The sequence below is a fragment of the Cyprinodon tularosa genome, unplaced genomic scaffold (genome assembly GCF_016077235.1).
Source record: "Cyprinodon tularosa strain WSP-4 unplaced genomic scaffold, ASM1607723v1 ctg640, whole genome shotgun sequence".
In the NCBI taxonomy this organism is placed as follows: domain Eukaryota; kingdom Metazoa; phylum Chordata; class Actinopteri; order Cyprinodontiformes; family Cyprinodontidae; genus Cyprinodon; species Cyprinodon tularosa.
Window position 1 is genome coordinate 166,448 of NW_024039386.1, and position 13,057 is coordinate 179,504.

General features: G+C 34.9%; 1 protein-coding gene across 1 annotated transcript in view; it reads left to right on the forward strand.

Moving 5' to 3' along the window:
* brinp2 (bone morphogenetic protein/retinoic acid inducible neural-specific 2) overlaps positions 1-13,057 on the forward strand; it is a 267,201-nt gene that overhangs the window by 163,352 nt on the left and 90,792 nt on the right. Inside the window, exon 5 of the mRNA XM_038308587.1 lies at positions 11,322-11,427. Coding sequence (XP_038164515.1) covers positions 11,322-11,427 — 106 coding nt within the window. The remainder of the gene's footprint in view (positions 1-11,321; positions 11,428-13,057) is intronic.

Here is a 13,057-nt window from a genome sequence, read left to right on the forward strand (position 1 = left end):
ATATTAAAATAAACCACACTTGTAACAATATCAGTGGAACTCTCCACTAGGAGTTGGTCACAACTGTTAGCCAAACTATATGCTCTAGAGAAAGAGAGAAAATGCATATAAAGACAACAATAACAAGAAAATTATTCAACAAACGCTATGATTGAATTGAAATTACTTTGACTGCTTTAATAGAAAGGTTTTAGGAGTCTGTGTCTGTCTGATTCCGTCAAGGTTGAAAAAAGGGATTTTTTTTCTCCATTGGACTACAGTGATGGTTGAAAGATATTCCTCCCACTGAATTTTTATGAACTGCAGAACCCACAAGAAAACCCATAGTGCTTTGGGAATTTATCGAAGAATACTTTAGAGTGCAATATGAAAATCAACCTATTCACTATAAAGATTTGAATTTTAAATTGCACTGTAGAATTAGTTGAAAGCCAACGAAGGAGAAAAAGTTGAACCAAAAGGAGTTTTCCTTTAATGAAACTTTAAGCAGTTTACAGACATGCATCCTAGCTACTCCTCTTTTGTGCTCTAGGTTAGGAAAGAATCCTATAATTGAACAATATTAAAACACCTCTAAATAAAATGTTGGAAATGGGAAATGAGTAAAAAAAATAATTAAGATCAATACAGTATAAGTTTATATTTACTTAAGATCCAGTACATATGTGGTTTAATAAAAACAGGGCTCTATTAAATCCTTTGGATGTTATGGAGGATCAAATAATGTTTATTTCATTATTAACATTGGACGGATCAAATAACATATATAATAATTGGTATTTCTACCCACCTTAAAATGTTTTGATAATACATGTAACAGCTGTATGGAGTATTCAGCAAACTACAGTAGATGGCAGGGGTTGCAGCTCTCAGAGGTATTGTTACAGATGTTCCTCTCAGATGGTATTAAAAACACAACATGTACTAAGCTGAGAGCAAAGCTAAAACTATGCTTTATGCTCCCTGCAGACAAAGTGTTGACTACCCCCAAGTTACACAAAAATGGGCAGCCTGGGGGTATACCTCATATAAATAAAAATTGGAATTAAATGAATGAAGTAATTGGATAAAATATGACCCATTATGTCCAAGTTTTCTCCTGATGTTATCAGAGATTTTAATTATGGGTGTTCTTGTGTATGGGAAGGCGCTTCTTTTGGTTTTTTTTTTTCATGATTGTTGATCTTCAAATATCAATTCAGCTAACCTATAGACTTTTCACATTCAACAATTAAGAAGGGTGTGAGACCAGGGTTACTTTCTTGCTTTTTAGTTGGGGTTTTTCTAAAGCATAATTTATGTGTAGGATCATGGTTACGCTTTGCATAGACTTTGGTACATTTGTGGTTGGTTCATTCCCAGATAGAAAAAAATGTTAATTCAATGCTGAATTATGGTCAAAAAGGTTGGTTTTTGGCCCAAGTCGATGACTGATATTGAATCTATCATTGGACAAAAATGACATTCTAAACATTTAAAAAATGATCAAACAATGTTATCATTTATTCAATGTTTTTATTGGAATGCCAACATCTTATCAATGCTAAATCAAAGTATGCTCTGTGTTAAATACTTACAAAAAGTTTTATTTACACAGCACCTTTCAGAAGTTAAAAACCTTAATTTCTTTATAATAAAGTAAAAAAAAAACACAAGATTAAAAAAACCTTAAAAGATCAGATAAGAAAGAACACAACATCGAACAGAAATATTTTCAGCTTCTTCTCAGTTCACTCTACAGAAAAGAGAGCTTTAGTTGTGTACATTACAATTTGATCCTCGTTATGCAACACTGATGTCAAGTTGTTTAGTATGGCAACTGGTAAAGTGTTTTCTACTAAATGCAATGTATTACCAACTGATTGTATGGAGTCACTGACTTGGGTGCAGTCATGCATCCTAAATAAGTATGAAGTAGCTGACTGTTGATCAAGTGTTGTTAAATACTTTTGAGTCCTTTATACTAAGCATGCATTAGGGGCCAGTGGAAGGGACACTAACCCTATAACAGGATATTGAATGGAGCTGAGGTCATGGCTACAGTGGGTACTTAAATTTTCTCCTCTTCCCGATTCTGTTAGTTTCTAAAATGTTTTAGGATCAAGCACTAACATACAGTATAGGAAAGGTTTTGCCACCAACAATAGACATATGGCACCACTAGCATCACTAGTTAATGAGTCAGTCATGATTTATCTTTACACTGTAATTGCCTCCAATGATGATAAGCTTTTCCAATGGTGGACTGTGTATTTTTGTAATTGGATTTTTTTTTTTTTTTGTAAGAAGCATAAGGAAAAGAAAAAAAACATGCAGTTTTAATTTAACATCTGAAATTGAGCAAGGGATTTTATAGTTATATCTTTAAATTTAATATAAACTAAACCTCACTAAATGTGCATTTCAAAGAAAGACAGCTGGTGTTTTGAATTCCCATTTTCAATTTTCGAATAAAAGTCTAATAACTTTCTGTGAGTTGTTTTCAATTAATATTTAGAAAAAATACCTTGAAGATAAAGTCTGAAGAAAAAAAAATATTGAACTAAGATAAACATCATAATCACATTTGTCACTGTAATTGTACACTTAAAAATTGGTCAACAGCATTCAACCCATCCCTTAGGGAGGACTTGGTTGGTGGTGCACGGCACCCACGGTGCATTTTGAGGGTCATGCTCAGGGACCCAGCGTGACAGTCAACAGTATGAACTAGTTTTCTTTCAGCTACTCAGGACACAAATGTCCTGCTTTCTCACCAAAAGGCCTCCAATGTTCCCGATATATGTAAAAATGGCAATGACATTGGCTGAGTAGATTGGGTATTTAACGACCACAACCCACCTACTCATCGCCTTTGGAAAGGCTGTTTATTTTAAAAGATAAAGCATGCCATTGCTTCTAAGGTTGGATGCACAAAGCCTGACATTTATAACTTCTTAATTATGGAGAAAAACTGTAAAGATTTCATTGGCATTGAGCTGAAGGCTCCAATTGGCTGTCTGTCAAGAAATTGGACAAAGTAAACTTCAAATTGGTGCCAACTACATCCCTGGAACCACCAGACGGTATAAACAAGAGAGGGATTTTATGAACAAAAAAATGCCCTCACATAGTTTCGTCTCCCTCAGCATCAAGAAAATTGCCTGTTGAGGAAAAAAAAATCAATATTGAAATTTCTAATGGCTACTGGCATGGCGTTTAGAAGCATTTGCGATTTGAGGTCATTAACAACAATGGCACAGCTACTCATTACTCATTCATTTTTTGAAAGTTGTTTTTTTAGTGTTTGTTTTTTTCGGATATGGTGTTTTGATCAGCTTATCCATACATGTATCCACCCATCTATCTTTTCCTGCTTTTTCTGTTAGGGTGGGGCCAGTGCCTCTGGCAGTCTATTGGTATAAAGCAGGGTACAACCTTGATAGCCTTCCAGTCTGTTGCAGTGCAAAACAGAGACGTTCGACTATGCACACACACACTCACATGTAAGGACAATTTAGAGAAGCCAATTGACCTACCAGTCATGATTTTGGACTGTAGGAGGAAGCCGGAGTACCTGGAGAGAACTCATGCATGCATGGGGAGAACATGCAAACTCCAGGTAAAAAGCTTATGGGCGAGGAATTGTTTGCAATTTATTGCTTACCTACACCCATTTCTTTTTGCTGTTTAAAGGTATAGTGGAGGATTTTCATGTATTTTTCAAAAGACCTGCTCTCTGCACTTTAAATAAAAGATGCACATGCACAACCCTGTAACTGCTCCTGAAAGGGAACGCCTATTAAACATGTGCGAGAGCATGCACAAGCCCATTTCAACAAGGTTGCTGTTTGCGTCACTTATACAAGCTTACTTTCCAAAAGAAGATTTGCAATTTTTCCACTATGTCAGACTCACCACCGCTAAGTGAAAATGGGGAAGAACACATAGGACAGCCTTACGTAATATCACTAGAATGAATGAGGACCACTTATTTTTGATGATCCATTCAGAAAAGAATCGTCTAAAGGCCAATTTATGCTTTTGACGCATAGCCTCTGCAAACGCAAATCTGTCTCTGTGCAACCACTCAAATAGGCTCCCCCTTGCGCTTTGGCGGGAAACTGCTGTGCGTCTCTAGAAATTCCAGACCAACGGTGCAGAAACATACCAGCAAAACTGGTTTGCGACCAGACCCAAGCGACATTTGATGTGTGCGGTTGCAAAAGTATAATCTGCCCTTTAAGATCCCAGAATGTGTCTTAAATGTTTGATCAGGAGTGTACTGTTTTAGATTTGTCTGTCCAAGAAGTATTGTTAGAAGAAACAAGAAAAGTACAAAACACTATTTACTTTTTGTGTGTTATTTGTTGACATTGTGCACAGTTCTAACAGCTGTAAACATCAGCCTCCATATGTAATGTGTAGACCACCAGTTCTCAAATGGTCAGGCTTATGAATGTTTTGCCCATCAATGACAAACGGTGACCCAAGTCTAGAAAAATTGACAAAATGATATAGTGCTGAAATAATTCAGTGGCTTATTCAACAATTAGTCCAACATAATCAGAACAATCTTCAGCAATCCATTTTTAAAAGATAATGAGAAGGAAATAACAAAAAGACAAGAATTCAGCTGCTTCATTTAGACCGCCTGGCATCTGCTAAAGTATTTTTTCTCTCTTAATCTCACACAAAATTAATTTGCTGAATTTGTAAGATATAATTTCAATAGAAAATATAATATATTGCAAATTATATATAATTTAAAGTAGCTGCTTAAAATAGCTGACACATCACACAGATCTTTTAGGGCGAAGAATCAAGCAGTTGGTGGAGGTAGATAAATGGAGGGAACATCAGTAAATTCTTATTATTTGGTCCCCTTGAATCAGTTTCTCTTTTTGGGTCTCAAAAATAAGAAAGGCAGCAACTGTAAAATGCTCATTCAAAAACATATTTTCTGACCAGATTTCTAACTTAATCAAGCCAAAAAATAATGTTTCTCACATCTCCTATTGGCTTTTGGCTTGGCCTTATCTTTAACTCAATCACAATGTTCTTCTTCATATTTATATATATATTTGATAGATTTTTGAGATGTGTATCACCCATAGTGCCATGAATGATAACTCCTATTTCTTTTGATAATAGATGCAATCTTTAAGGCAAGCAGAGTTAGAAGATATGAGCAACTGACTGCTGCACAGGCTACATCTTTTTTCAGATAGACCACTTAGCTGAGGAATAGCTATGCTTGCGGCCACATCCATCCTTTCATGCTGTTCTATTTTGAACACTCACATAGGAAATGAGCAGTTTGTCATATTCATACTCATTCTTTCTGAAAACCTTTTTTTCCATTTCTTTAGTTACTTCTTCCTTCCCCCTTGTACTTGTTTCATCCATATCTCTACATTGCTCTGATAATTCTTTGTTTTCCAGTAAGCCACCCTTCAGCGATGCATCTTATTGTGTGTGGCAAATGTGGATCAACACTTATCATTTATTTTCTGTGATTTGAAAGTGCTGATATCACAAGTCACTTGTTTAAGCAAAATAAATATTTTATTGGAATTTATAACAGATATTTCAGAGACAGATGAGAAGGGCATACATTTGTTTTTGCATGACTGAAAATGATCCATTTGTTTCCAGCTGGAACATTTGAGCTGCTGTAAAGGATTTTATATTGTTGGCTTTCACACAGGCAGAGTACATGGGTTATTCAGCATCCCTAACTGCAGGGGTTTTCAATAATTTCTGGGAGGTCTCTGTTATTTTCTTGGTGTTAATTGGAGTTTTTTGGTTTTTTTTATTGTTGTATATCAATTTAAAGATACTGTGTGAAGTTGATAATGGTCAATAATTTCCGGAAGGTGTAATTGAACACAAATAACATCCCAAAGTATAACAATAAGTAAAAAAAAAAAAAAACCCTTAACTGCTCGGCTACAACGCTATAAGGCAACAGATTAGGCAGCATAAATGTATAATGTTTAGAAATTCTCAATGTGAATGTGAATAAAGAATGAGACGGGCATCTCTAAAAGATAATGAAACATTGTAAAAGTAGCATCAAACATCAACAGAAATAAGTTTCACTTAAAGTATAAACATAGGGTTAGGGTCACAATAATCACTGGTAAAAAACTTTGTCGACAGCTATTAGTTTCTTTAACCACTTTAAATTTCTATTTAGATCCTATTAGTGTCAGTAAATGGGTTCAACATATATTAAATGGGTTCTATATATATATATATATATATATATATATATATATATATATATATATATATATATATATATATTGAACCCATTTACTGATGAACCCATTTATGCTGTTCTGTACATGTTAGTTTACTGCTTTTAGTCTTCAGCTTTGGGCAGTAAGATATTTTTTGTTTCCTGTAATTGTCTCAGTTTCCTACTTAGAATTTACCCCAGCTGCTCTTTTTTCTGTTGCTTGTTCTCAACAGGTTTCCCATGCCACTCAGCACATCTCCACTTTATGGGGCTCAAAAGGGCATGCCTTCTTGCAGTGCATTGTGGGTTGTGGTCACCATATCTCATGTGAAAAGCTTTTGTTTTCACTGTTGATTTACTCTGCCACTCTATAACAGATGGAAAAGAATCTGCTTGAATAATTGAGAACACAAAAGAGAAAGGTGACAGGCTGTACTGAGACAATCTGGACTTTGTTCCGAAGGGTTTGCATGAACATGAAGATAAGCTACAGTTAAGCTTTCTTTCTTTCCACTCTATGGGGTTAATGTTTGTGGAAATTCATAGATGTTTAGTCTTTAATGGCTCATGGTCCCAAATCTCAAAATGTTTCAGACTGGAAGAGCAAACCATTTTCATTTTAGCAGTATATAAACATCACACCTTCCCCTTAGTGCTATTATTTGCTCCTGTGTCTGGGCAAAAAACTGGTTAGAAAACAAAAAGCGGTTCAGGAATAGGGTACAAAACCAAAGTTAAATCTTTCTTATTTTCAACATTGTCATATAACATTGTTTCACCAAAATTAGATATACAGCATCATTGCTATTCATCTTTCACACAACCACTGGAAACAGAAATGTAGTTCAATCCAACTGGCGGCGACCAAGATATCAGGATTTTACACTGATCTCTATTTATTCATTGGATTGCTGGTTGCCCGTTAGTATTACGGGGTTAAAGTGAAGCAAGCAGCCACCATATTGGTACTCCCTAGTAAGACTGGTCGCAATGTAAACAAAAATCCGCTACAGCATTGAACAACAAGGATGTTCTCATTTTCAGGGGGGCTTAAGACTTTAAAAAAAATAAAAAATTTGTACATACAAACAGCACGTACTTGCTGTTTCATAGCATAATTAGATTGCTTTAACTTATAATAAAAAAAGCACATCACATTGCATAGTCATTACAAAGTCAATGAAGTTTATATATCATGTAATATAACAAATTATTCAAATCCATCACAAAAAAATTAATGTTTTAATGGTACATAGTGCTAAATTAATTATGTTTATTACATTGTTATGGTAATTCCATCTTACATATAATTTCAACATTTTACATAAAGACTGAATTACAAGTACACAAACACATATATGTATATGTCAATGTATGTATGTCAATATTTGAGTTTTTTCCTGTCAAAATAACATGCAATGTACTGTATTTCAGCACATAACTTTTTCAAATGAGAAATACAACAAACACTACAGGAACAATGGCATCATTCACTTAATAAAGAATTACTACATTTATATTTCACAGTAAATTACTTTCTATGTACTCTACTTTCTATTTTCTAACGTTAGACACAATGTCAATGGCTAAAAATCTTTACGTCAAATAGCCAGACAGACTTCCCATAGCCAGGAAACTTTTTTGCAGCCAAATGCTACACATGTAGGCATTTTTACTGTGTACACATGCCTACATGTGTCCAACATGGTGGACACTGGCTTCCCTCTTTTTGGGCAATCAGCTATCCAGTGAATAAATATAGAGATCAGTGGGATTTTACCAAACAAGGTGTTGCTCCTCATGGATATTAATTAAAAATCTATCTTTGGATGAGTATGGTTAATCAAACAATAATGATACATAGTATCATTAAGGACAGTTTTTCAAAGTGTCCTTAATGATTCAGCTTGTCAAAGTCCGCTCCAGGAATAAAAATAATCCAACAGGAAGAAAAAGTAAGATTGGACTAAAATTATTTACCAGTTGTAGTTTAGCCTGTCAGGTTAAGTTAACAATGATAACTCTCACCAGTTCGTAACTGGCGTACAATCCGAGCCCTCTTAGCTCTTAATGTGCAATGAGTGGCCGCGCTGTCAGTGATCTACAAAGAGTGTTGCCCAAATATAAAGATGTGAAAACCAATTTGTTTCCCTGATTAAAATAATTAGATTGGATGTTCTACAGGCAGTTTGAAAGGGGTTATAAAAGAGAGACGAGGTTAAAGCCATGAAGATAGAGTTAATACTGATGACTAGTGTTAATTTTAGCAGCCATTTTTAAATTTAGTTTTAGTCTTAGTCCAGTTTCAGCATCGTTTGTTAGTTTTTATCACATTTAGTCGACATCATCGCATTTTTATTTAGTCTAGTTTTAGTCGACTTAAGTCAGAGCATTTTAGTCTTTATTTTAGTCCAAGAAAACATAATTTTATTAGTTTAGTTTTAGTCAACAAAAACTGTCAACATTTTAGTCTAGTTTTAGTCAGGACATAATTTTAACCTTTTACTTTTTTGTCAGCAGATAACGTTTAAGATTTCCTAAAATTATTTCAACATTTTCTCTCATCTTTTTGATAAAAAACACAATTTTAAGGAACACATGCAGACATGGAAGATGTTCTGACAATATTTGCATATTTATTTTGAACATTGTTAAGGTTTAAAGACACAAACACAAATGCTTGCATTAAAACAAATAAAACACACCTGGCAAAGGAAACAAATAAAATAAAGTGTCTTATGAACTTTACACAAGTGCTGGCTGTTTAAAGCTAGTTCATATAGAATAATAAAATAAATAGATTTGAGGTCAATGTTGTTAAAAAAAAAAAAAAAAAAAACTCCAACTGATACAACAAAAGTGCTTTCCTTCCAGCTTTAGCCGGCCTGTCATTGTTTCTGGGTGGCTGGTAGGTTGTTGGTGGTGGTGTATCTTTAATGTGGAACAGAAATTAATACAATGTCAGGATAGATGCACAGCATAACAGGAATTCCAAGTGTATAAGTAGCATATATGTCTCTTTTTTTCCTTAACAAAAACTAAGTCTCTATAAAAACTACATTTGACCATCCATTTCAAACTCCACAACTATCATTTTATGCAGGAATAAATTGCAGACATTTTTAGGTGTGCATGTATTTTGGTTGTATTAATATTGATGCCAATTCAAATCAAATGTCCTTGTAATAGTAATATGCAGATAAACAGAGCAGCATTTTATGTCACCAAATAAAGACATCCCTGCAGTGGTTCCCCTAGCAATGGCTATTTTGTGTATAAATATCTAGGTTAAAGTTGCTCTGAATTATGTGTGGCATATTATTTTTATTTTGTCTTATCCTGATAAATAGTTTCAGTTCTTTTTAGCATTTAGCATACATGTGTAGCTGCCGAGTTGTTCTGTGTTAGCTATAGTTCACTTGCAGCTCCTAGATTAACTAAAGCGTCTGTCTGCTTTAATCAAACTTGCAATTTAACAGAAACTATAGTTGCCAGTATAACATATCTAAGTTAGCATAAATTTAACTTTACATACAATGCTATCAACAAGTGGCTACGGTCGCTACGTGCTAACAAGCTAACGTAACGTAGCCAACCTGGATACTAAATGCTATGAAAGTTAGCCAACATCAGTTAGTTTATCATTGGGACATTATAGCCGTTGATTTAATGTTACATTATAAACAACCACCACCAATCTTTCTGTTAACTTACCGTGGTCTTTCTGGTGAACTGCGACGTGTCTCTTAAGGTTTGTTGTGTTTTTTCCAGCTATCATGTGGCCATGTTCCTTCCCTTCCACTAAAATCAAGCATTTGGGTTTGTTCTCCACTTAAATGAAGTGAAAATGTGTCCATATAGCACGTCTCCTCTTTCTCCCGAGCCCCAGAGTAGGCTACTCTGTGCCGCCCGCTCCAGGTTTGAAAGTGGGTGTGTGGGAGCTGACGAGGAGGAGGCGGAGGAGGAGACGAGACAGGATTTGAAAAAAACATAAAATAATAATATGTAATTTTCGTCTCGTCTTTGTTCGTGAACTAAAATGTCCATAGATTTTAGTCCAGTCTTTATTTACCGAACTGCATTTTCGTCTCGTCTTTTAGTCCACGAAAATTATTTCTGATTTACTCCCAGTTATTGTTTATTAGTGGGGATTTTCGTCTCGTCTCGTCTAGTTTTCGTTCGGTGAAAAATGTGCGTTGACGAAAATATTTTCGTTTAGTTTTCGTTAACGAAATTAACACTACTGATGACTATTAGAAAATAATGAGGATACTATACTGTACAACCCCATCCTCTCATGTCATTTTTAATTTAATGTTACTAGATTTCTACAGAATATGCATTTCTTAAATCAGTTTCAGATATTGCTAATAAAAAATGAAATTTACACGCTGTCCCTTTAAGACCCACTAACTTTGTTACAACAGTTGAGGAGAAAAATATTTTTTCAAACTTTTTATTATTTTGTCTGATGTTTCATGTTTACAGAATGTAAATAAAAACTTTATTGTCCTAATTTGCAATTTTTGTGTGTGTGTTTTACAGGAGGAAACAAATCATTCATTAAGGAATCCAAAATGTTTTAAATAAAACATTATTTTAAATGAATGGCCTCTCATATTCTTAACTTACACAACCCAAATTCAGGTGTATATATAAGAATACTTGAGAGAAAACTGCCATATTACTGTAAGTTTCTGCTCATGTTCAAGCCGGATAGTTGGATGCTTTTTTACTTAACGTAATTTTCTTTTCCTTGATATAACTGCTTTAAAGGTGGTTCGTGAACATACTGTATTTTTCTACCCTTGTTTTTCACTATTGTTGTCCGCACACAGCTTCCACAACCCAGACAGCTGTGGCTGCAGGTGTTAGAGTCTAAAGCAAAATCTGTAGTGTAATTTTTTTTCTTGTCTCAGAGGGCTTTGCTTCATACAGCCCTCTCCCTACTATCACGATTGCTACCAGCTGTATGCTAAACCATCAATGACAAGAACAAAGATCTTCTGTATTTACTTCTAAGTTTGTAGTAAAACTTTTAACCAATTTATTTTATTAAATGCTAAACAGGTCTTCCTCTTGCTTTTTTTCTCAGGTGACAGAAACAAGAACAGGTCCTCTTGGCTGCAGTAACTACGACAGTTTGGACTCTGTTAGTTCGGTGTTGGTGCACAGTCCGGAAAATAAGATTCACCTAAAGGGTAAGGCCCCACAAAGACAAATTCACACACATATGTTAATGTTTTTATCTGCCTGTACAGTGTCCTTGGGTGTTGTGATAAGGCGCTTTCAAATAAAATGTATTATTATTATTATATTATTATATTGTGTGTGCAGATTGATGCTCCATGCACATGAATAGTCTCAACACCAGAGAAAAGATCCATCAAAGGGATAAAATGTACACTATGGTCATATTAAAACACATATATTCATCACATTGTTCAGCTCATCCATCAACCTACCTGCCAGCTCTCTCATCTCGGGTGTAGCAGTTGGCTTGGATGACCCTTTACTTTATGCTGCAGTAGTTTATATGTCTGTTTCTGCCTGACTGGTTCTCAGTCTCATAGGAAATCTCTTATTTTACTTCGCAGGATATAGGCCAGACCCCCTTTGACCTTAGCCTAACCCGTCCATGCATATCTTGAGAACTCTGTAAATTAGTAGCTCAGGTGGTCACAATTCCAGATGACATTCTTGTCTATTTATCCTAATAAAAAAAATATCCCCAAACAATTTCAGTTGGTGATAGGTGGATAATTTAGTATTTACAAAGAAAAAAAAAAAACTTAATTGATTAACAAAGAACCCCAAAGGACACAGTGGGTAACTTTTTAAAGGTCATGTCAGCTTGGCTGGTCAATGTCTTAAGTCTAAAGTTGTACATTATAGATTGGTCTGTTATATCTTGAAGTGATTTCCAAATGTTTGGTAAACATAAATACTCTAGCTTTGTTCGCACAGTGGATCCACCTTAAAACTTTCCTTACATATTTAGACATTAAATTAAGTAAGGGTGTTACCAGATCTTTTTCCAGTACATTTGCATTTTTTAAAAACACCACAATATTTCATGTCTAATCATGTAGCTATCAACATGCAAGAGAGTGGAGAGTGAGAGTCGGATGCTTAAGTAATCTCTGTCGCAGGGATGTGACATCAAAGGAGTCGCTTATTCTTACATCATTAATATGAGATCCTGAACGATGGATGGATGGATGGATGGATGGATGGATGGATGGATGGATGGATGGATGGATGGATGGATGGATGGATGGATGGATGGATGGATGGATGGATGGATGGATGGATGGATGGATGGATGGAAAATTGTTTAATATATAATTGTGTGAACCAAGAGTTATTTTCTGTTGTTATTCTTGTTATTCTAAAGGTCAAGAGGTCAAAAAGATAAAAACCAGTCTAGCCTGAGCTCTATGATGTCTCTAGTATTCGGGTGTTTACTGTGATCTTTATGCATTTAAAATGTTATGGCGTCAGTGTAACATGTAATATTGATAGGAACAAATTTGCCTTTGATAAGTATTCAGAGGGTTCTAAGGATGTGTGCCCTTAATTATTAATGCAGACAAATTTTCATTTTACATTCACTTTCTCAACTCCTAACATGTCTTTCTGGATCTCAAAGTACAAAGCGCCAAATCCTGCTTTTGTCATGAGGTCACAATTTTAAGAAAAAAAGGGAAAAACAACTTGTTTTGTAGGATATAATCGAGTTGTTGTTTTTTACCATTAGAAAAAAAAAATTGTTCAAGCTGCTTTCTTGATAGAAACTATATCAGCCAATAATAGGAGATCCTCTTAAGG